The following is a 24,866-nucleotide window of genomic DNA, read 5'->3' as shown; positions in this document are numbered from 1 at the left end:
GCCCCCGGGGCCGTTGGGCGGGCGCCCCGCCACTATAATCTCACTTTTGTCTCTCACTTATACGCAGAAACTTTATGTGAAATAGTTCCTACTACTCTTGCTGCTAACTTCAATGATCACTTCATGGTCCTGAACTTGATCTCGTTGCAGCATTTTTCATCACTGTCTTTCATGTCACCCTTCCCTGTTACATTCAGAAATTTATCATTCTCCTTCTTAGTGTTCTTCACTGATTTCTCTACCCACCTCTTAAGATTCAGGGTTTTGGAGACCCAGGCAGGGAATCGTGTATGGATTGTCTCTTTGTGCTCCACGTACTTATCTTACTCACTACTGGTTTTATAACTGCTACAAACGCACGTCTCTCCTGAGCTCCTGAGCTATGTGTGCGACTATGACAAATCTCTGCTGAGATGTTGAAAAGACGTCTTATGTAGTCCACAAATCCAAGATTGACCTCATCCCTAAATCTGTATAAACATTTCCTCCTAAATATTTCTCAGAGCTATCCACATGTCTCTCTTCCTACTGGCTCCCTCCTCACTCCAACCACAGTCACATCTTGCTGGAAACTCCCACAGTCTCCTAACTCCTATCCGTTCTCCCCTTGTCATGCACTGATAAATGTGTTTCACTGCATCTAAATTATTTTTTATTTTTCAAACCTTAGATCTATCTCTATTCCACACTTCAGTAATTCTAATAAATCCCCTATTACCCTCAGTATAAAACCCCCACTTTTTTAGCTTGAATATAAAGCCCTTTCAGATGCAGCCATGTTGGTCATTGCATTTGCTCAGATCATAGCTTCTTCACTCACACTATCGCTTCTAGCAACCAGATTGCTGACTTTTTCTCAGATGATGCTATATTCTTTATCACTAGCATCGCGTACACTACTTTCTTGACTTAAAACCTCTTCTTGCCTTATAACTCCTATTTTTTATTTACAACTTGAATTAAATATCAATTCCTCCTGGAAGCATCCCTAAGCTCTTAGATTAGATCGGATATTTCTTTAATGTGTTCCCAGAACACACTGTGCTTATCCCAGTGAAATTCTTATTGGACTATGTGGCTAAGTGCCCGTTCTCCTTGCCAGTTTGATCTATTAAATAGACTGCAGGCTTCCTAAGGATGGGGCTGTTACCTTGTTCAGTGTTTATCTCATGAGTTAAATAAATGATAAATGAGTTATTCATGGGGTGTTCACATGTTTGAAATTAGGTGAGCTTGCCAAAGAAGAAAGGGAAAGGGAGAGCCATAACAGAGAGATTCTGAGAGACTTCCTCATTGTAGAGAGTGAGAAGGAATAAGGAATCCAGGTCAGGAACCAGAAGGAAAGACAACAGAGTAGAAAGTGTGCAGTGGAAATCAGGCAGAGTTCCAGGAAGGGACACTCACCAGAAGCTTGGCCAGAGAGCCGGGAATGGAAGAGGGCCGGGAAGTGCAGAACTTTTCTACCAGGAAGTCATGAGTTACCTTTAAGAGAACAGATTCTGTAGTTTGGAGGGGGTGGGGGGGAGCAGAAGACAGTTAAAGAAGCAACCTGAGAGTAAAAAGTGAGGACACACACGTTCCTCACATTTTTCACAGAGTTTTTGCTATAGGGTGCATGTACTCACTGGAGAGACAGAGACAGAAAGATAGGAAGTGAGAAATCACTCCTCAGGGAGGGTGACCATGCTGCAATCCCTTCTCCTCCATTTTCTTCTCCGGGTTTTGGGCACACATGCACACATGCCCGGTGTGAATTTTAAGCTGCCAGCTCTGGGACTCAAACCGTGATCAACTATGTGGGAGTCCAGCAACATAACTATTACTCCATCTTCTGATCCCACACACAAGTAATATTCTTACATGGAGAACAACTTCTAAAGGAAGGGGAGAACATTGTAATGTGGTCATACTTAGGGAGAAAGTAAAATCAAGAACAGATTTGTTTGTTCTTTATTCTCTCTTTCACTCTCTTTCTGTCTCCCTCTCCCCTCTCTCCCTCCATCCTCCTCCTGTTTGTTTTGTCTTTCTCTTTGAATAAGAAATTTTGTGTATACTTATAGGGTTGCCAAAAAGAAAAAAATATATATAGTGGGGATAAAGACTTGGATGACTCTCAATAAAGAAGGGATTATCCTGTAGAGCACAGTCCCTGAAATTACTGAATAAGCAAAGCTCCCCTATTAATAAAGAAAAATGGGTTAGCCACAGTTGTAGAGGGAATGACCTTGGAGAATGACTTTGAAGAGTTCCCCTTCTTGTGAAATGAGGAGAGATTTAGGGTAAGGATAACACCTGATTTGGGTGAGAGAAATTAGTGAATTCTTTTTAACAGTGTATTTAATGAAGACATCATACATTTAGGAGAAAAAGCTTGATATCTAAGTTCAAAGTAGAAAGTTTGGAACAACATATTAGTTAAAGGTAGGATGTGGAACCTCAGGATCTGTCTAGGGTGAAGACTTTGGAATTAAAACTCTCCACTGTTTTTCACTGTATTTGTACATGTTCTCCTACCTATAAACTGTTACCCTCAGAAAGATGCCAATTCAATGCCAGATACCATTTGACCCACTAAGAGAACCCTAGTAAATATTGTCATTATACATATCACAAGGAATATTGCAAATTTAATGCTCGGTGGAGTATGTTTTCAGTACGTAACATGCTGCCTAACAAATGTGTGATCTATTTCTGGTGTATTTTGGTACCTCAGTAGTTTAAAAAAATAGTTTTCTCTTGAAGTAAGTAAAAATAAACATGAACATATTAATAGTACATTTCTAAACACCCCACTTAAAGCTAAAGTAAACTCCCAATATATAGTATATTATTTTTATTGTAAGGCAGATAAAATGATGTTATTCATCCACGCTCACAATCAGGCACGTACATATTGATATGACTGTTACATTATCTGATGGAGAAGAGGAGGTAGCAGAAGAAAATTACAAAAAAGAAACAAAATTTAACTGAAACTTTATCTGTTACAATATATTTCCCTACCACTGTATAATCTCTTTTAAAAAGATTTTTTTGGGAACCAGCAGTTAGCGTAATGGCTATGTCGCTGAACTCCCACGTAGTCAACCGCGATTCACGCTCCGGACCCGGTGGCTTAAATCTCACGCCGGGCACGTGTGCGTGCGTGCCCAAGATCCCAAGAGGAGAATGGAGGAGAAGTGATTGCGGCGTGCCCATCCCCCCTGGGGAGTGATTTCTCGCTTTCTGTCTCTATGTCTCTCTCTGTCTGGCGAGCGCAGGCGCCCTAGAGCAAAAATCTCTCCAAAAAAAAAAAAAGATTTTTTTGCCATAGGGTGTGTGCACTTGCCAGAGACAGAAAGCCAGAAACAGAGAGAGGGAAAGTGAGAAGTCACCTCCAATAGAGGATGGCCTTGCCTCAATCCTTTCTCCCCTCTTCTCCACAGTTTTAAATTTCAGAATTTGTTTCAGTTAGTTTCTTTGTTTAAGAATTATTTTATTTAACTTTATTTTTATTTTATTTATTTACTTTAATGTGACCAGAGAGAGAGAGAGAAAAAGAAAATGAGAAAGCAAGCCATTAGGCCTGGGACTCGAACTACGGTTGGCCATGTGAGAGTCCAGCACCCTTAAACACCATGCCACAAGTTAGTTTCTTCTAAAATCTTGTCTGCAGCTCACTTCTGGGAAATGTAGCATGGTTTCTCATGTGCAGAAGTAAGGGATTTTGCATAAGTCAAAGCATGTTGTATAAAGAAGAGTGGATGAGTTCTCAAATCCCTTGAGTCTCATTTCAAGTTTCATTAGTCTACTGAGTTTTTTACTTGATTTTTAAAGTTTGATTCAAAGACTTCTGGAAGCAAAATAAGTAGATGTTTTAGTCATTTTCTATTCCAAATGAATCTAAGCATGTACTTCCATTTTAAAAAGTTTATTGGTTGGATGTAAATTAATTATAAATAAAAAGTTTTTAAAAAATCCTGTTGGGGGTGCTGTTTATTTTTCTTTCTCATCTATGGAGAAAATTAATAAACTTCTTTCTACCACATCCTTTGGTAGCCCCCACAGGATTTTCATGTCCCAATTCATCCCTAGTCTTAAATAGCCCAGATCGTCAGCTCCCATGCCTCATATGTACTAAGAGGCCTCAGAACCCACACCTGGGTCTGGCTGTATTACCCTTGTGCCATCCACTGGTCCCTGATCACATTTTTTATCATTAATATCCACTACAGTGTTAAAATTTTTCTTTATTTTGATTCTAAAGATAGATTGATCTACTCTACACATTCTTTTATTAAAAGGATCTTATGAAACCATGTATTTCTAGAGGCTAATTGATTTTAGTCCTTTGTAAACCTCTGATATTTAAATTCTGGCTTATTGCACAAAAATAGAGAAATTTAGGGGGGGATGTTAATTCTTTTAGTAGTTCATCCTTATTTCTTCATTGTGGATGCTGAACTGCCTTATTATTATACATTAATCATAATTTTAATTGCAGTACTTAAATAAAATGGAATGATGATAGAAGGTTGTGCTGGCTTTAAAACAACAGAGAAAAATTCATTTCAATCCATTTTATTTAGTAAATTTACTCCCTCTAGTTTCCAAACTTATTTTTTACTGAGGCACATATACACAGCACCCCCCCCACACACACAGGGTCTTGACTGCTGCCCCAGCCAGCCCCAGATCATGGACATACTTCTGCCCAAAGTACCCAGGGAGGTCTCTGGATAGACCTGAAACCTTCCCTGTGGATCAGACCAGAAGAGCATCACATTTTACTGCTGTGTCACCATCTGGCCTCCCCAAACTAACTTTGCAAAGATAATCTATCAGTTACATACGGTATGTGATATATTATCTATTAAAATCCAGGTATTCCTGGGAAGACATTTATTTGCACATTATTTTGATTTCTAAGTGCACACCTATATATATATGTGTGTGTGTGTGTGTGTGTGTGTGTGTGTGTATGTGTGTATACACACACAGAGACTTTAAAAAAACTGGTAAGTGCATGTGCTTATACAAACTAGGATTTTTTAGAAAAATAAGTAGGATACTATGCTGTAAAGATTATCTAAATAGTTTCAGATGGCAATCCTAATGTCTCCTACTCTTCACACACTTGAAGCATTTATTTTTGCAAGATACAGATGAAATGACATCCCATTTGGTTTTGTTTTGAAGTTTCATAATAACTGTGACTGTTTCATTGATCAAGGCTGCGGTTTGCAATTAGTCTTATACTTCATCTTGGCTTAAATATCATTAAGGAACCACTAGCAGGTATTATCAGTAAACTATTGCTTATTGCTTAGGAATTACATTAGGTTTTCAAATCAAATGTATTCAGGGTATTTTGTCACTTGGGACAAGTTATGGCTAGTCTCCAATCATAGGTATACTTTTACAACTAGTTTTTAAAAATTTCTGTGCAGAGCATACATAAATCCAGTGTCTGTTTAGAATAAGCATTCCCTTTGCTCTGTATACCTGGAATTCTATCTTATAGCAACCCTAGATCTCCACAAGGATTGCATTTTTAAGCAACTGAAATTATATTCCATATTGTGTACATTTCCATCAGTATTGTTGGAGTATTGGAGCATAGATAATGACAATAATGGCTGAAGAAGAAAAAAGAGTGAATGTCCCTTTGAAACAAAGAGGCAAATAAGGGTGACAATGTTTCAGCCACAACTTCTACCTTACGTTTTGGTGTATAACATGTCACAGAATCAGAGTTAGAAAGACTTGGTGATACACACTTACATCTGAAGATGTCAACTCTAAGGTCCAGAGAAACGAGATGACATACTTGTGATATGCAATTACAGAACAAAATTTGGATTAGAATCCACATCCCATGATGTGCAGTCGAGTGTGTGTTTGTGTGTGTGTGTGTGTTTAGAGAGAGATTTTTGCTATAGGGCACATGTGCTTGCAGGAGAGACAGAAAGCAAGAAATCACCCCTCCCCCAGGGGGGAATGACCATGTTACAGTCCCTTCTCCTCCTTTCTCCTCTTGGGATTTTGGGCACCCACACACACAGTTCAAGTGAGTTTTAAGCCACAGGGTCTGGGACTCGAACTACAGCTGACTACATGGAAGTCCAGTGATGTAACCATTATGCTATCTGCTGGTCCTGAGTATATATTTTTGTGATAGGGCCATGTGCTTGTTCAACAGTATGTGCTCTCTGACTTTAAAACAGCACATCTTCAAAAACTCCTCGGTCTATTAAAAAGTTAACTCGTTGTCCCACTTTCTTCCAGCGCCTTCAGCCAGATTAACTGGTGGAAATTTTGCAGAGCACATGCTGAATTTTAGATAGAATGTGCTCTGCACTATATTTATTATTGCTTTGACACTTGTAATAGTTACAGTTTCCTTACACTGTACTTGGATGAACTCAGCATCATTTTTCTCTCATCTGAATTCTATTCTGTGCACCTATCACACATATAAATATAACAGAATCCCATTAAAATACAGCTTATTTTGTACAGTTACGGAACTACCAGTTATATAAAGGGATATCTAAATCTGGGGATTGAACATACTGATATCATATAGCCTAAATAGATCCCAAACCAGTTCTCCACACAGATACCACATAGGTCATTTTTAAAAAGTTCAGCATTGTTCTCTATACCTGAAGGATTTCTCAGGATGCTGTAACTGCTGATATTGGCCATTAGACTGCTCTAGTTTGCAACAAGGACCGTTGATTTGTAGCCATCTGTTGCTCTCAGTGTCAATTGTTTTTCTTATAAAATAATAATTTAGTTTTGGTTTTCTTTTTATTTATTTCTTTTGTCCTGGACACATACTCTGCTTCCTGAAAATTGATCTCTGTTCTGACTGCTGTCCTTGTCCTCTATTTTGATAATATTCAGGTTCAGCATGTCCTTCTACCAGCCCTTCCCACTCCTCTCAATGAACTAGGAGATGGTTTCTCATTGGCATTTGTCATTCAGGGTTTTTTTTTCCTCAGAAAGATTTTTTGCTCTAAGGGGCATGCACTCACTAGAGAGACAGAGAGAAGGAAGTGAGAAATCACCCCACAGGGAGGATGGCCACACCACAATCCCTTCTCCTCCTCCATTCCCCTCCCAGGATTTTAGGCACACATACACATGCATCCCGTGAGAGTTTCAAGCCTCCAGGTTTGGTACTTGAGCCATGGTCAGTCATGTAGGAATCCAGTGATGTAACCATTACCCCTTCTCCTAGTCCCGGCATTCAAGTTTTGTTCTCATGTGTAGAATGTGTTGCCTTTTGGCAAACTCTGGCCCTGCCTACCATACCCCTCTGCAGGGATTTTACTGGTGTTCTTTGCAGTCCTGGAAAAAAAATAGGTATAATCCAGAGCAGACTCATTTATGGTACATGAAAGGATTTCAAATAGTGTTGCATTAGAAGTATTTAACATGATGGGAAACCAAGATCAGTATTAACTACTGGTTTCCTCATTGCTTTTTAAACTAAGTTAGATGCTACTGAATATGTTGTTTCATAAATATCAACTAATGAATAACAAGTCATACCTTTGGAATACTTTTTTTTTAAAGTAATTATTTAATCTTACTGTTATTTAAAATTTGCTATAGGGCATGTATACTTACCAGAGAGAGACAGAGAGAAAGGAAAAGTAGTCAGCAAGGCTCCATATTTGGGACTTGAACTGTGGTCTGCCATGTGGGAATCCAGTGCTTTAACCACCATGCCACCTGCTAGTCCCAGCTTTGGATTTCTTTTAGGTGGCAGACCTTGTTTTACATGCATTGCACATATTCTCTTACTTGATCCTCACACAAATCTTTAACATCAGTGTTCACTAACTTCATTTTGCATCTGTGGTCACTGAGGTCTAGAGGATATTAGTTTCCTGCCCAGGCACACAGCTAACAAATGAGGGTGTCAGGATTTGAACCCAGGCAGGGACTGCCACAACCTCAGTGTTCTGCTCCTGTACTTAGAAATAGTATTGGCTTGGGGCCAGCAGTTAGCGTAATGGCTATATTGCTGGACTCCCACGTAGTTGATCGCGGTTCGAGTCCCGGACCCGGTAGCTTAAACTCACACCGGGCGCGTGTGCGTGCGTGCCCAAGATCCCGAGAAGAGAATGGAGGAGAAGGGATTGCAGCGTGGCCATCCCCCCCCCGGGGAGTGATTTCTCGCTTTCTGTCTCTCTGTCTCTCTCTGTCTGTCTGTCAAGCGCATGCGCCCTATAGCAAAAACCTCTCCAAAAAAAAAAAAAAAGAAATAGTATTGGCTTATATTAATTTTAATTACTAGTGCCGTACACCACATTGACCTAAAATTAGGACCTGTTTATATTTCTCCTGAATAGAATCTATAGAATCTTCCTATTCTGTATCACCTTATTACACACTACTTACTTCTACATCCAAATCTATCATGGTTTTTCTATGGGTAGATTATGTATGAAAAAAATAAAGTTGGGATCCAGGCAGTGGTGCAATGGTGATGTAGCCAGACTCACATGGAGAGGATATGGTTTCATATCCCTGGGGTCTCCCTAAGCACACTAGATATATGTGTGCATGCACAGGATCCAGGCTGGCTTGGACTGGGGATGGATCATGTCATGGGGACTTTGTTGGGGGTGCCTCTCTCTCTCTCATAGAAGAAATAAATGAGCTTTGAGGAACAAAAAAACAACAAAAAAAAGTGAAAACCCGGATACTTTTTTCACTAACTCCTACTATTGAGAAAATCACTTCAGAAAATCCTAAATATGGTTATAGTCCATTTTTATTTGGTTTTGTCAGAGAATAAAATGTTCTGCATATGTGATTTTCCACATGACTAATCTTACTTTTTCAAATGCCAATTATATATATTAAAAATGTGTAATGTTGTGAAGGATTTGTAAAATGACCACTTGCATGTCTTCTTAAACAGAAGATAACAAGCCCAATAAAATCTTTCCTTTATGACTCACAAGAATCCTGACAAATCCCTGTTATTTTACTGTTAAGTAACAACTTTGTCTACTTTTTAAGACTTTTATCTTTTTGTTCCTGCGTGTGTGCTCACCAGAGAGACAAAAATCAAATCATCCCCCAGGAGGGATGGTCACACTACAGTCTCTTCTCCTCCATTCTTCTCTTGAAAGTTTGAGCACTCATGCTCAGCAAAAGTTTCAAGCCACTGGATTCAGGGTTCAAACCATCATCAGCCATGTGGAAATTCAGTGCCACAACCACCACCTGCTAGCTACCTGCTAGCCCTAACAATCACATTTTTAATGCATGCACATAAGATAAAAGGGTATGATAGGAATAATAATATAAAAATAAGCTTTATTATTATTATTATTTTCTTGACTCAGAAGTATTTGTCTATCAATTCGAAACTATAGTCTCTATTTGCAAGGGGATGAAGCTTTGGAGAGTTGAGCCCTGGAAGATGAAAACTATTATTGAAGTTTGAAATTGTATTGTAATATATAAAGCACTTTCCACTAAGGGACTTGAGTCTCTCTTATAATATGTTTTTCATCCTGGTAACTTTTTGAAATACTTGTGGTAAAAAGAAAAATGTGCTTTGTTGAATTCCCTTTGCATTTTTGTTTTGTTTTGTTTTAAGTTTTTCCAGAGAGCAAGTATGAGCTTGTCAGAGAGAGAAAGACTGAAGAAAAAGGAGAATGACTAAGCACCCCCTTAGGGGATGGTCATGGAGTTATTCCTTCTCGATTTTCCCCTCCTTTTGGGGATTTTGGGCATACATGCGCACACCCCTGGAGTGTTTTTTAAGCTACTGGATCTAGGACTTGAACCACACTTTAGGTCATGTGGAATCCAACTGACTTAACTACCATATCACCTACTGGCCCTCCGTTGCTTTTTAAGGTTGTCGATAATTCTATTGCTTCAGTGTTTGGAGTGAAGTAGTGCTACATATGGGAAGACTTAACTACACTAGGTTGTTCACATAGTAACAGTGGTTTGGAGATGGATTTTTATTTCTCAGTTTGCTCATGGCCTAAATATCCAAACAAAAACTGAAATTTTTTGATAGGTTTGTTGTTGAACTTGAGCTGTGTGGGTGAAGCGAATAGCACATGTACAAGAAGATTAATTAGTGATTATTTTGCCAGTTGCTGAGCCATCTGGTATACCATTATTGAGAGGGTGATCTTGATGGATTACTCATTAAACTCTTTCAACACTTTGTTCCCAGACGGTCAGTGGTCTTTCAGATTCTTACTGGGTTAAGGTGATGCTGAGATTTCTGAGCAGTGGGACTGCAGGGGAGTGTGCCTCTGTCTTTTTCACTAACAACGAACAAGTCAACTTGAGAATACTCCTCAGACCCATTCTAAGATCTCTTACTGACAGATAAGCTCTTTGTGTGTGTGTGTGTGTGTGTGCTCTCCAGAGAGACACAGAGAGACAGAGGCAGAAAGTGAGAAATCCCCCCCGAGGGGGGATGGCCACACCACAGTCCCTTCTCCTCCACTCTCCTCTTGGGATCTTGAGCATGCACACACACGTGCCCAGCATGAGTTTAAGCCACCGCGTCCGGGACTCTAACCATGGTCAACTACATGAGAGTCCAGTGACATAACCATTACTCTAACTGCTGGTCCCAGACACGCTCTTAATATTACTAGTATTATCTTGGCCACAACAACATAGATACATCAGTCCCACCTCAAAAGCTTGTGAAAGGATTTTGAAAAGAGAATATGAGCATCTAGATTGTTTTAGAAGAGCAGAACAAGCTGCTCTCCATCACAACACAAAGTAGTTTGATATTTTTCATGTAGTACCTTTTCATATTTTTGATTTAGATACTTGTTCATTCACTTAGCAAATATTGATTTAATAGCTACTTTTGCTATTGACAAGCTAACTGCCACGCTCGTAGCCTTAAATGAAAAAAAAAAGTACCCCAACTTCCTAATTTTTCATCTAAGCATTTATCCCGCCTTGGAGCCATGTTTCCAGGAGTTTCTATACTGGAGCATGCAGTATCTATCATTTAAGTCTCTCTAGGTTACTATTTGATTAACGACCTCAGAATAATTCTAAAAGCATTGTTGTAAGATTATTCTTCTTAAATATTAAATCAAATTATTTGCTTCAATCATTCAACCTATAAAGGAAGGCTGAGGCAAAGTAGGTAAAGCAAAAATTTGGGGGGCCAGGGTTAGGGCTATTGCCTAGGCACTACGAAATCTAAGTTCTTCCAAATAACAGGTACCGAGATTTTACAGAGTTTGGAATGATTTTAAAGTCAAAAATTGCAAATGGGAGGAGGAAGTAGCAGAGAGTCTTGTACAACAGTGACTGGCTAAGTTCTACCCTAAAGGGAATAGGATGACCTTGTGTTCACCTCTAGTCACTTTGTCTGGTCTTGAGAAAAGTATGGAGGCAGTGATTCCGGAAGGTAAAGGAAGAACATATTAGGGAAATAAGGATATTCATGAAATGAAAAGTCCAGTGACTCCATGTAGCATCTTGAACTATTTCAGGGGCCCATTTCTAAAAAAAGGCACAAGATGTCCGTAAGTTTTTGTTTGTTTTTTAATAGTTATAATTCAGGTAGGATGGAATCTCCTGTTTTCAGAAAAAATCATTTGTTTTCAGAAAGAACTGATAGCTCCTGTTTTGTGATCTATCATCTTCCTGAAAGTTTCAGTCTGATGATAAACTTCAGTTTTAAAAAACTTCAGATGATAAACTTTCTGTCTCTATGTGTCTCTCTGTCTGTCTGGCGAGCGCATGCGCCCTACAATGAAAATCTCTCCCCCCCCAAAAAAAAAACAAAAGTATGATCTATAATCAAGTTAATATCTAAGCAGGTACAGGGAGCCAAGAACATTCTTGCATTCATTCGCTTCTGATTTTCTTTTTCAACCTACCAGTGTTTGCTTTCACTACGTTTTTATAATCATCATCAACACTGTAGCATTCCATTTTTTGTTGTTATTTATTTTATTTATTTACTTACTTACTTATTTTAATTTGCTAGAGGTTGCTCATGTTCATCAGAGACAGAAAGAAAGGGAAAGTGAAACAGCATATTTCTTGGACAATGGCCATGTCGCAATCCCTCCTTCTTCTCTCCTTTCAGGATTTTGGGCATGCACAAGTACGGGCATGTTTATCTAACTGCCAGTTCTGCCAGTTCTGGGACTTGAACCACACAGTCAGTCATGCAGGATCCAATTGCACTAACCACTACTCTACTAGCTTGCCCACTTATTTTCATTTTTACTTTTTTAAAATTTTAGACTCTTCTCTGTGGGTTTTGTGGTTTTTGTTTGTTTGTTTGTTTGTTTGTTTTTGTCTGGCTTGGAAGCTCTTCTCTTTTCTTTCTTTCTTTCTTTCTTTCTTTCTTTCTTTTTTGTAGAGGTTTTTGCTATAGGGTGCGTGCACTTGTCAGAAAGACAGAGAAAGAGAGAGAGAAAGCAAGAAATCACCCCCAGGGGGGATGACCACGCCACAGTCCCTTCACCTCCATTCTCCTCTCAAGATCTTGGGCACACATGCACATGTACCTGGCGTGAGTTTAAGCCACCGGGTCCGGGACTCGAACTGTGGTCAACTACATAGGAGTCCAGCGACATAGCCATTACACCAACTGCTGGTCCCATCTTCTCTTTATTTTCTTCATGTCTCAGTTTCTCTTTTTTGTATCTAAGTTCTGCAAACTTTATATGCATCATAACTTAATTTCTCTTTCTGGAAAGTGTGCTAATACTATTTTTTTAGGCCACAGATGGCTGAGACTAAAATGAACAAAGATGACTATAAGAGATGGGAGGCCACCTAACTTTGAAATCCTACAACAGATGTTGTATATTTCTCTTCCCAATGCTCCCTGACAGGGGTGTCCAGGGACTCAGAACTTGATCAAGGCTGTCGGTACCTACTCGTTGTTATGGTCCAGTTATCCTTACAGATCCTCTTACTACTCTAATTTTACAGATAATCATTAAAGCAAAAACAAAAGAAGATGCAAATGACTATGTAGGATTGTCAGCTTTTCTCACTTGGTCTAGTTGAGGCAAATGATTTATGGAAGTGGATTTTCTGAATATACTTTGGAGGAAAGTAAAAATCATTCACTGTATAAGTAATGAAGCACAGTAGTTGCCACAAAGAGATTACCTACTATGCGGGAAACAGTATGCCAACTTCATTCTATATATACTGATGTGATTCTCACACTGGGCCCTGCGTGGTGGGCTTATTATCTTTAATAATAGAACATTTGACTAGCACAAGATAGTGGGTCTCTCCAAAGTCTTTGTTCTTCCCAGTGTCATGGTAGCTACAAAGTTTTAACAAGGGTACATAGGGATGTTGCTGTAAACAGTGAATGCTTTGAAAAGGCCTTGACTGTGAACTGAAAGAAAATGGAAATGATGAAAAACAATGTGAGTGTGTATTTACACACATATTGCATGTATGTTTATTTAATGAAAAATTGCTCCTTTGTAGAAAAATATTGTATGAAAAGAGACTTGATTGGGTATTTGGAGAGGATGACAAGGGCATTTAATAACAGCTTTCCTGGGACATGGCAAAGGATCATTGGCAATTGTTCTTTATTATCAGCAAGAACAATACAGGGGGGTGACTGAGGTAGAAGTTACCAGCTAAAATGTTTGTGAATGTTAGGTAACAATACAAGGGTCATTATAGCATCCCACGACATAGAAAAATTTAACAGTTACAGGTCTTAACATTCTCTGTTAGTATCATGTAATAATGATCCACATCATTAGAAAAATTGCTATTGGTATTCAGTGTCCTTGATAGAGAAGGGAGTGATGAGAGTGAAAACTTGTAGAAGTTTAAAGTGCTATATAAATGCCAAATGGAATTGCTTGCAGAAGAAACATAGAGCAAGCACATGTTCTGTCCAGAAATGAGGGAGCCACATTCTGAAGATTCAAAAGTGCCTTCCTGTTTCTGGTCTCCATAACTTTATCTTCTTGTGAGCTAGTCCTCATGGGACAAGGCTGGTCACTGTCATCACTTCCCAGAATCAGATTCATTCAAGTACTTTGAGTAAAATACCTGTCAAAAAGAAGCAAATATATAAAGGCAGGAACCTTTTCTTTCCTCCTGACTCCTCTGGAATTGGAAAATATTGGGGAGTATTCATATTTTGTGGTAGAAGGGTTATTTCCATAAGTTCAGTAATGCTTGTTGCATTGAATCAGAAATTGGAAATATTCATTGTTGGACAGGGCTTTGACTGGAATGTCATACATCAAGATTAATCAGAAAAGTGGGAACAGCAGTTAGCGTAATGGCTGTGTCGCTGGACTCCCACGTAGTCAACCGCGGTTCGAGTCCCGGACCTAGTGGCTTAAAACTCACACCGGGTGCGTGTGCATGCGTGCCCAAGATCCCGAGAGGAGAATGGAGAAGGGATTGCAGCGTGGCCATCCTCCCTGGGGGGTGATTTCTCGCTTTCTGTCTCTCTGTCTCTGTCTGGCGAGCGCACGCACCCTATAGCAAAAAAACCTCTCAAAAAAAAAAAAAAGATTAATCAGAAAACTATGGAACTAAGGTGGATCTCAAGTAAGCCAACAGAAACTCTTAGAAAGATGGCCTGGCACCCTAAATAGTTCTGCCTGGCAGAGAGGGTTAGAGAAGATATATGGAAGAATTTGTAACATAAAATAACCTGGACTTTTCCAGGCCAGCATTGTAATCAGTAGAGATTGCAAAAGAGCAACCACACCAGAGAATTATCTTGAGAAAGACTTTGAAGGAAGAAAAAGAGACTGATCTTTGCTAGCAAATGGTACATCGCAGGATACTTGGTAGGCAGGACTGAATTGACAAGGTTTATGTGTGACTTGTGTGTTGGGCATTTGCTTTTCAACAATTCAAGTAGTTGACATGTAAATATTTTCTTAAAAAAAAAATAGGTCAATGAGAACCAAAGAGAATATTACCCCTCCGAGACCAATCAGTTAAAAAATGCTTTGATGTCTTTCTTGTTTGTTTCATGAAACAGTGGAGGCGCTCCATTTGGGAACGTTAATGGCTGGGGAGTAATGGCTGCTCATGGCTACTTCTTTCCAATCTCAGATCACGTCCTCACACTCAAGGATGATGGCACCTTTTACCGGTTTCAAGTAAGTGTGAGAATGTTCTTTGACAGTAAACTAGAAGTCTGCGTTTTGTTTGTTTGTTTTTTGGAGAGAACATTTGAAAACTATGCCTTATTTTACTTCAACTTAGGCTAATGAGAAATTAATTCATGTTAAACTTAAGATATAAAACATAATCAGGCGAGCAGGTGTTGCGGTGGTTAAAGCACTAGACTTACACATGGTTGACGTCAGTTTAAGTCCCGGACCCAGCAGCTTGAAACTTATGCTGGGCGTTTGTATGCTTGCCCAAAATCCCAAGAGGAAATGAAGGAAAAAGGGATTGCAGCATGGCCATCCCCCCAGAAAATGATTACTCACTTTCCCTGTCTTTCTGGCCAGTGCACACATCCTGTAGCAAAACACCTCTCTTAAACAAACAAAAAAGACATAGAAAACAATAAACACAGAGAATGGTGGAATGTACTTAATTAAGATGATTTGTGAAAGCCAAATTGTGTGATAATTGAAATTCTATTTTATATAAAAAACTCAAGGGCAGTTTAGAAAGTGGTTTACAGAATTCAGGAAAATGAGAGAGTCTTCATTGGTAAGTTGTATTTTGCTACGAGAGAGGAAGTTGAGAGAGAAAACTAAGTTTATTATACTCTGGCCCATGTCTGTTATCCAGAACCATCTTCAGTCTAAGTAAACACTGGTAGGAATGCTTAAAATCCCAGGATAGGATTTAGCTAATTATGCAGCTCTTTGACGTGGCCCTTAACAAACCTATGAAGACTGAGAGGAACAATACTTTGTGTGTGTACACCCATCTGAGACAAAACGCCTTAGATAACTTACAAACTAGTAAGAAGCATTCTATCTTATTTTCAAATGACACAGGTGCTACTTCTTTTAGGAAGTAATTGTTGAGGGTTTTCTGCCATTGTCATATAATTGACGCGAATTCACCATGACTTACGTAAAGTATTTTTACATTTTATTAAACATTCTGGCTCATTAGTAACTGACTGGTAAGTTCTTCCTATAATCTATGGTACATAGACTGCCAGAGTTCAAACCTACTTATTTCCTTATTTTCTGAGGGATTCTCCTAGTTGTCCAACTTGCAGACATTAGAGTTTTCTTCTCGTGTATTCTGAGTATCATTAAGTGCTCTCTGTCTAAATAAATGACTGAAGATAATTTGGGTGCCTAAACCTTGCATAGGAAAGCTGATAACAAAGATGAAATATGTTTTTAAAAAATATTTATTAGGCCAGCATGTGGCCTAGTGGTTAAAGGTGATGGCTCTCACATGGCCAACCATGCAGCTCAAGTCCCAGACCAGAGAGCTTGAAAAACATACCAGGCACATGTTTATGCTCACACAGTCCCAAAATCCTCAAAGGAAGAAGAAATGGAGGAGAAGGGATTTGACATGACCATTTCCCGTGGTGGTGATGGTAGGGGGGGTGCTTTCTTCCTCTTCCTCTCTTTCTGTCTGTCTCTCTGGCAAGCGCACAAGCCCTCTAGTAAATGAAAAACAAACAAACAAACAAACAAAAACTATCATTTTCTTTAAGTCATTTAAAGATTCTTATCCTCCTAGAACAGTTTTACTTTCACTTCTTAAGACTCATTTGTACCAAGGCAAATGATCATAGGTCTACGCACTGAAAAACTAGGAGATAAAGTAGTCTTCTAAAATTATGATACTGATGGATTTTAATTATTGAAGCTCTTAGTTAAATTACTTCCTTTAAAAATGTTATAAAATAGGGACCAGCAGTTAGCGTAATGGCTAGGTCGCCGGACTCACATGTAGTTGACTGCGGTTCGCGTCCACGACCCGGTGGCTTAAAACTCACGCCGGGCGCGTGTGCGTGTGTGCCCAAGATCCCAAGAGGAGAATGGAGGAGAAGGGATTGCGGAGTGGTCATCCCCCCTGGAGGGTGATTTCTCGCTTTCTATCTCTCTGTCTTTCCCTGTCTCTCTGGCGAGCGCATGCGCCCTATAGCAAAACCTCTCAAAAAAAAAATGTTATATAATAATAGAGATTTATTTATCTGGCTAGATTTAAAATAATGGTAGCTTAAAACAGCTTATTATTAAGATAGAGTAACTTTCAAGTAACCTTAGGGTTGGTGTTTTAATAAATAGAAATTGTTAGGGATTAGCAAATAAATTATTTATATGCGACTAACACTTCTTAATTTTTTAAAATCACTTTTTTGTTGTGTACTTGAATTCTAGTGTGAAAATTCCAACCCATTATTATATCAGATGCAAAATTTCCTATCATCTTAAACTTCTTTTTAGCATTGTCAATTGTCTACTCCTTAATCCTGAAATTTCCTTCTTGATTCTCATTGCATCACATTATACTGGTTTTCCTTGTTCTTCTTTAGCTCTTCCTTCTCAGCTCCTAACACAATCTTCTTTTACATGTTGTACCATGGATTTTATACTTAGTTCTCTTCTTATTTTTGGACTCTTCCCCCATGATCTCATCTTTCTCGTGGCCTGTGGTTATGATTTCAAATATACATTCCAAACTTCATGTCTCTGGTTCCTGAGTTGTGTTGGTTATCTCCATAGATATTTCATAAGCACCTTCATTTCTATATGGGTCATGCTATTCAGCCAATTATTTGCAGAATGATTATGTGAAGTGTTTTCTTCAATTTTCTGAAAGTCTGTAGAGAATTGGGTATTATTTCTTTCTTAAATGTTTTATAGAATTAATATTTGGGTTGGAGGGTTTTTGGCAGAAAAATGTTAATCGCAATTTAATTTTTAAAATAGATATGGGACTCTGCAGGCTATCAATTTCTTCTTCAGTGAGCTTTGATAGTTGTAGCTCTTTCTTTAAAATTTTGTCAGAGGGCACATGGGCTTACCAGAGAGAGAGAAAAAGAGAGAGAGAGAGTGAGAAAGCACCCCCATAGAGGATGTCATGCCACAATCCCTTCTCCTCCATCTTTCCCTCCTTTTAGGATTTTGGGTATGCATGCACATGAATCCAGAGTGTTTTTCAAGCTGCTCAGTTCAGCCTGAAAAACATAGTTGGTCATGTGGGATCTAGCCACTTTACCCATTGGATCATGAGCTGGCCTTCCATTCCATTTAAGTTTTCTTTGGATTTAATTTGCTCTTTTTATTTTTTTTTCTAGTTTTTCATTTTTCTTATGAACTTTTAAATGTTTTTCTTTTCTCCTTTTTTTTAAACTTTTTTGCATAATCATTGTACATCTTTACAGCATACACAGTGAATTTTCCCAGCATGAATACACTGTATATTAGTCCAGTCAAAGATATTACTATACATATTATCAACAGATAATTTTGAATTTTTGTGTCCGCTAAATGTTCTCCTTCTTTTTTTACTTTGATTCCCATCTTTCTACCCACCCTTCATTACCCACCCTCCTCCCACACTGTCTTTAATATCTACAGTTGCTCTATCTTTCCATTTCTGCCATCAAATTCAGTATATATTGAGTGGGGTCATACAGTGCTTCTCTTTCATAGACTGGCTTGCTACAATTACCATTAAGCCACTCATATTCATCCACTTTCTATAAAATACCAGGGTCTCATTGTTTTTTATGGCTGAGTAGTATTCTATAGTGTCTATGTGCCATACTTTTTCAAATCATTCATCTAGGAGTTTCTTATCTACCACAGGTGGCAAGGTGGTTAAAGTGCTAGAATCCTACATGGCCAACTGCAGTTTGAGTCCCAAACCTAGAGGCTTGAAAATCACTCCAGGCATGCCTAAAAATCCCAAGAGGAAAATGGAAGTGAAGGGATTGCAGCATGGCCATCCTCTCTGGGGAAGGGAGGTGATTTATCACTTTTCCTTTGTCTGTTTTTGTCTCTTTCTCTCTCTCTGGTGCCCTACAGCAGAACACCCCCCCCCAAAAAAAAGTTTCTTATTTAGTGCAGGGTTACATTTCCCATATAGTCATTTCTCTATAAAAATTTTTATGTAGAGACTATAAATAAGTAAATTAGAGGCCTAACAAAATTCTCACAAACTCTGAATGAAAAGTTGTTTAAAATACTTTTAAACCTTTTAGCCATCTTTATAATCAATAATATAAGTAAAATCATTCATTTATAAAGGAATATATCTGTAAGGGAAACAATGAATATAGTTTTTCTCTTGAGTATTATCTAATTAAATTTTTTTTGGTAAAACAAACTAGCTGAGACATGGTCCAAAGTTGGTAATCATGACTTAAAATAGCAATAATTTGAACCTTTAACTTTGGTAGTGTCATTTCCAGACTGAAATTAATAGACAAAGTTTAAATGTCATAGACATACTTCTGATCGAAATGAGCCAAGCTTAGAACCAACCACTGTACACTCAGGGGAGAAGGGAGACTATTTGTAAAGAGTTTTAGAACAAAGCAAGGGAATGAGTGCAAATGAGCTATGAATTACATAGCTACTAGGTTTGAGCAGAGAGCTACCAAGTTCAGGGTGCTGAAGATCTATCATCAAATCATTCATCTATCTACACATCACACATTATTATACATATATTCAGTAAAAATACATTAATTAGTGTTAAATGTTAAATGACACAGATTTCAATGACCCATTTATATTTGAACTAGTATTTGAATGTAACACATTTAACTAAGATTATAAAAAAAAAAAACCAAACAGAAAAGTCAGAGTTCATTGACTTCTTACTTTAATGTTTACAAAGGCATTAATTAGTCTATAATTGAACAGTTCTAATAATAGAAAAAAATTACTTTTCAAGATGTTCACTTCCATTTTTATGTTGGTTCCAACCAGCAAAATGTTTTCATTATTTCAAACTTAAAGTCAACTCCTTGGGAGGATTTTTTTTTTTTTTACCATAAAGCAGGGGCATACCATCACTAGAGAGGGAGAGAGAAGAGAAAGATGAAAAGTGAGAAATCACTCCCCCAGGGGGGATGGCCATATCACAATCCCTTCTCCTCCAGTCCCCTCAGGATTTGGGAAACCTATACACATGCTCCTAATGTTGTCAAGTCACCCGAAGGAGAACTAGAGCAGTATAGTTGCCTTGTGGATCCAGTACCTTAACCTGCAGGCCATGTGCTGGCCATCTTGGAAGGATTTTTTAAAATAATGAATACCATGTATATATCCAGCATGGAAATTCTATCCATGATTAGGATATAAAGAGGCCACAGAACATGAGACTGAGACAAACAGAATTCTTTATTTTATTACTATGTAATAAAATGAATAGTTATTTATTTAAACATAAATTTGTTTAAAAATTTTACCCATGTCTTAATCATGTGATTTTGTATTTACTATAAACTCACAATTGTCTAATCATCCTCTCTTTGCTAACTGAATTGAGACTTGACAGGATTCTTCAGGTCTCTTTCATGCCTTCCTTCATGTTGGCATATGTGCCAAATCTTAGTGAACAATGGTTGGACAGTTTTGTATGAATTTCATTGTAGTTAAGGAAGCTAACATGAAAAAATGGAGAAACCTCTATGTTAAAATGCACCAAAGTATGGGACCAGCAGATGGCACAATAGTTATGTCACTGGATTCCCATGTTGTCAACTATGGTTCAAGTCCCAGACCCAGTGGCTTAAACTCACACCAGGCATGTGTGTATGTGTGCACAAAATCCCAAGAGGAGAATGAAGGAGAAGAGATTGTAGTGTGGGCATCCTCCTGGGGGGGTAATTTCTCTCTTTCTCTCTCTCTCTCTCTCTCTCTCTCTCTCTCTCTCTCTTTCTCTGGCTAGCACACGTGCCCTATAGCAAAAATCTCTCTCTAAAAAAAGAAAGTCCCAAAATATAGGGGACATATAAAAATAGGCTTTAAATTCAAACAAGCTAAGGGTTTATTTTTTCTGTTTTTTATTTTTTACCATGAATCTAAACATTTTCTCCTAGGAAAAAAGTTTTTTATGTTATTTTTAACTTGCCAGAGGGTATGTGTGCTCACTAAAGGGAGACAGAGAGAGAGAGAAAAGGAAAGTGAGAAGGCACCACCCATGGGAATGGTGACATCACAGTCTCTTCTCCAGCTCTCTTTCCTTTCAGGAGTTTGGTACCCAGGCACATGTGCTCAGCATGCTTTTCAAGCTGCCAAGTCCAAGACTTAAATCACATGGGTTGTCATCCACATGGGATCCAGTCGCTTTAACCACCACGCCACCACTGGCCCCAAATCTTTCAATATTAATGAAGACTGTTGATTTCTATTGTTGATTTGTTTATTCACATAATATCACAGCATAAAATTTCTTTTTTTTTCTAGTTTTATAGTAAGGAAGTCTCACTAATATAAAAGATAAAAGTACAAAGAAAATGTTTAAGAATGCAGCTGAGAACATTCTTCATGCTTTTGAGAAAAAAAGAGTGGCTGTGCATTCTAACTAGAATATTGTAAAGTTAGAGAAATGGATATATACATATGTATGTACTCATGCACACATCCACGTAACCCCAAATAAAGAAACATCCCTAAAGGACTAGTGCATTTAAGAAGAATCTCAAAATCTAGCAACCCACATGGAAACAAGGTTTTAAAAACTTTATTTCCATTTGACTCCCTTAGAATCTGGATCCAGATTTTTATTTTTTTTAGTAGTATTTAATTGGCATATAAATGTACAGTATAATTTTATTATTAAATGAGTATGGTGAGTAATAATAAAATCAGTATCATTCCCTCAAACATTTATCATTATTTTATATTGGGAACATTTAAAATCATCTCTTTCGGGTAATTTGAATTATACAAAAAAAAATTCTTGACTATGGTATCATACTGTAGAAGTCATTCCTTTTCTCTAACTGTAATTTTGTATCTGTTAACCAACATCTCCCTATCTCCCCTTCTCTCCAACCATTTATATCCTAGAAACCACTATTTCTATGAAATCAAAGCTGTAATACTCTGTCTTCCTTGGAGTCAAATGACAATGGAACAATGACAGAGGCCCATATAAATTTTTTTTTTCTTTAGTAAATATGTCTTTATTAGATACAAACCTACAGGTGTTTCTTAATACTCCAGAATCTGGAAGCCTTACAGTTATCAGTGTTTTATAATGATTAAAACAATGTTCAAATAATGAGCATGACAGTTCATTGAAATACTCAAAAGAAAATTCTGAGGAGTACTTGAAAGCTCTGTTTATAAATAGTGGTTGATACATTTAATATGTAGTTGGTGCTGAAGATAGACACTTCTTAAATAAAATATTGTTTTTATACACTAATCTAATGAAGCTAGTTATTAGATACAGTATACCTTCAACACTAAAGAATAAAGCTTTATCTTCATATTTATTTTATTTATAGAACTCTTATCAATGAAGAACTTTGTATCCAACAATCATAAACAGCATATTGCAAGTGACATTCTGTAGAAGTGAAAAAGCTCAACAAAAAGAAACCTGCATTGTATGTTCTTTATACAGAGAGTCCATTTTGAGTAAGAAAATTAAATGTAGACCAAATGCTTGTAGAAGTCTTTGTGCATAAATTGGCAACTACAGGGGCCAGCAGGTAGTGTGGTGGTTAAGACACTGGACACTCCCACATGGCTGACCACAGTTTGAGTCCCAGAACTGGTGACTTGCTTTCTCACTTTCTATCTCTTTGTCTGTCTGTCTTTCTCTGGTCAAAAGAAAATAAATGAATGAATAAATAAAATAAAAATAATTATTTAAAAACAAATAAATAAAGTGGCAACAATCTCCACACACTAAAAAGAAAAGGCACAACACAGGACACAGTATTCTTAACAACTAGAACACATTTAACACCTTCAACCATCCACAGGGTTCTCAGAGAAGGTGGGCAACTGAAATTTCACAATCACATGGACTTGCTTGCCTAACTAAGGTCACTATTTCAGAAAGCTTTACAACCATTCTAGCAGCTTCATCCAAGTCATCAAAAACAAGAATTTTAAGTCTACTGTCCATTCTCAGTGCCTCAGCATCAACAACTCATGTACCTTGTAACCATACCACAATGGGTATGTTAGTTTCTAAATCTTGACTGCTGTGACTATCCCCTGTGCAATAACATCACACCACATGATTCCTCCAAAAATATTGGTCACAATAGCTAGTACTTTTTTGTCTGAAGTAATAAGCTTAAATGCTTCTGTTACTCGATGAACTGTGGCACCACCACCACCATCAAGAAAGTTGACTGGATTCCCTCCATGAAGTTTTATTATATCCATTGTAGCCATAGTCAAACCAGCACCATTTACTAGACAATCTTTATTTCTACCAAGGCCAGCGTAGCTGAGATCTGCCTTAGCTGCGTCTTTGTCCCGATTATCTTCCTGGGTCCAACCTTGCAGGTCAAAGATTTTCTTTGGGCCATAGGCCGAATTGGAATCAAAATTGATCTTTACATCCATACATAGCACAGCTCCATCTGAATCTTCTACCATTGGATTTATTTTTTACCATGGTTGCATCATATTTCAGAACAGTGTTGTAAAGCTTGACCATGTTTTCTGACACAGGATCTACAATATTGGCTGGAAATCACATCTTATGTGCAAGCTGGACAGCTTGTTCCTTTTTGATGCCTTCTACATTATTGATAGATTCTTTTTTATTGAGAGAGAGAGATTTTTGTTATAGGCCGCATGTACATGTCAGAGTGACAGAGAGACAGAAAGTGAGAGATCACCCCCGCCCCCAACCCCCCCAGAGGGGGGATGGCCATGCTGCAATCCCTTCTTCTCCATTCCCTTCTCAAAATTTTGGGCACAAATGCACATTCACCTGGCATGTTTTAAGCCACCGGGGCCAGGATTCATACTGCGATCAACTACGTGAGAATCCAGCTACATAACCATTATGCCATCTGCTGGTCCCTAATAGGGTCTTTAAATATTGCATCAGGAGTTTCCGCAGCAACATTGTCAATGTTGATACCACCTGTAAACTTCTGGGAGACCCAGACTTGGTCTCCCATAAAAAGTCTTGGTCTCTTTTTTAATAGAGTGATTCAATTTTTTCTTCTCCTAAATTCCTGCTTTGGTTTTATTCCCATGTGCACAAAGCTACCATTAGCCACCTTCATAATTATACTGCAGTATTGCCAAGAAAAACTAGGGGGTAAATCAAGACTCCCCTGTAAGTCTCAGGTAGTTTATCAATACCTTTCCCCAGAGAAGCAAACAGTTCTCCCAAATACCCCTTTCTCCTCTTTGAGACTTGTCACTCTTCCGGAGTATAGAATTATCAGATAATCAGGAATTATCCCAAATATGTTTATTGCACATGGATAGATAATATAATTAGTTAATAAATATAATTAAGCCCACAACACTGGTGTCTACAGTTACTGTTCCACAGAGTCTTGGAGTCATTATCCTAGGGACAGGATTTGATAAATAGATGGCCAGTTATCAAGTTTTGCTACGGTCTAGAGCCAAGCATATCCATCTAGAAGGGCAAAAAAATGTCCTTTTAGAAAACATAAAAAAATAGATGATAATAATTATTTTTGTCCATAATCCATTTTCTTTGTAGTTTAGTTGATCAGTTTCTAGCAGTTTACAGAATCAGTATTCTGCCTATTATTCATTGCATCAGTAAATGAAGACATTGTTAGGTAATGTCTGATCTGTGCTGTTTTGCTTGCTTACTTGTCTTCTTCCTTCCTTCCTCTCTTCTCTTCTCTTCTCTTCTCTTCTCTTCTCTTCTCTTCTCTTCTCTTCTCTTTTTTTTTTTTTTTCTCTCATCTTTGCTATAGGGTG

At 38.1% G+C, this 24,866-nt stretch overlaps 1 protein-coding gene and 1 pseudogene across 1 annotated transcript in view; one reads left to right on the top strand and one right to left on the bottom strand.

Annotated features, from left to right (window-relative positions):
• RGS7 (regulator of G protein signaling 7) overlaps window positions 1–24,866 on the top strand; it is a 620,681-nt gene that overhangs the window by 429,064 nt on the left and 166,751 nt on the right. Inside the window, 2 exon segments of the mRNA XM_027768057.1 lie at window positions 15,011–15,048; window positions 15,051–15,131. Of these exon segments, the coding sequence (XP_027623858.1) occupies window positions 15,011–15,048; window positions 15,051–15,131 (119 nt within the window).
• Window positions 22,905–24,079, bottom strand: LOC102486247 (succinate--CoA ligase [ADP-forming] subunit beta, mitochondrial pseudogene; annotated as a pseudogene).

Source organism: Tupaia chinensis, unplaced genomic scaffold (assembly GCF_000334495.1).
Source record: "Tupaia chinensis unplaced genomic scaffold, TupChi_1.0 Scaffold000074_1, whole genome shotgun sequence".
In the NCBI taxonomy this organism is placed as follows: domain Eukaryota; kingdom Metazoa; phylum Chordata; class Mammalia; order Scandentia; family Tupaiidae; genus Tupaia; species Tupaia belangeri.
The sequence above is the reverse complement of the archived record's forward strand: the minus strand, read 5'-3'. Positions and strand labels throughout refer to the sequence as shown.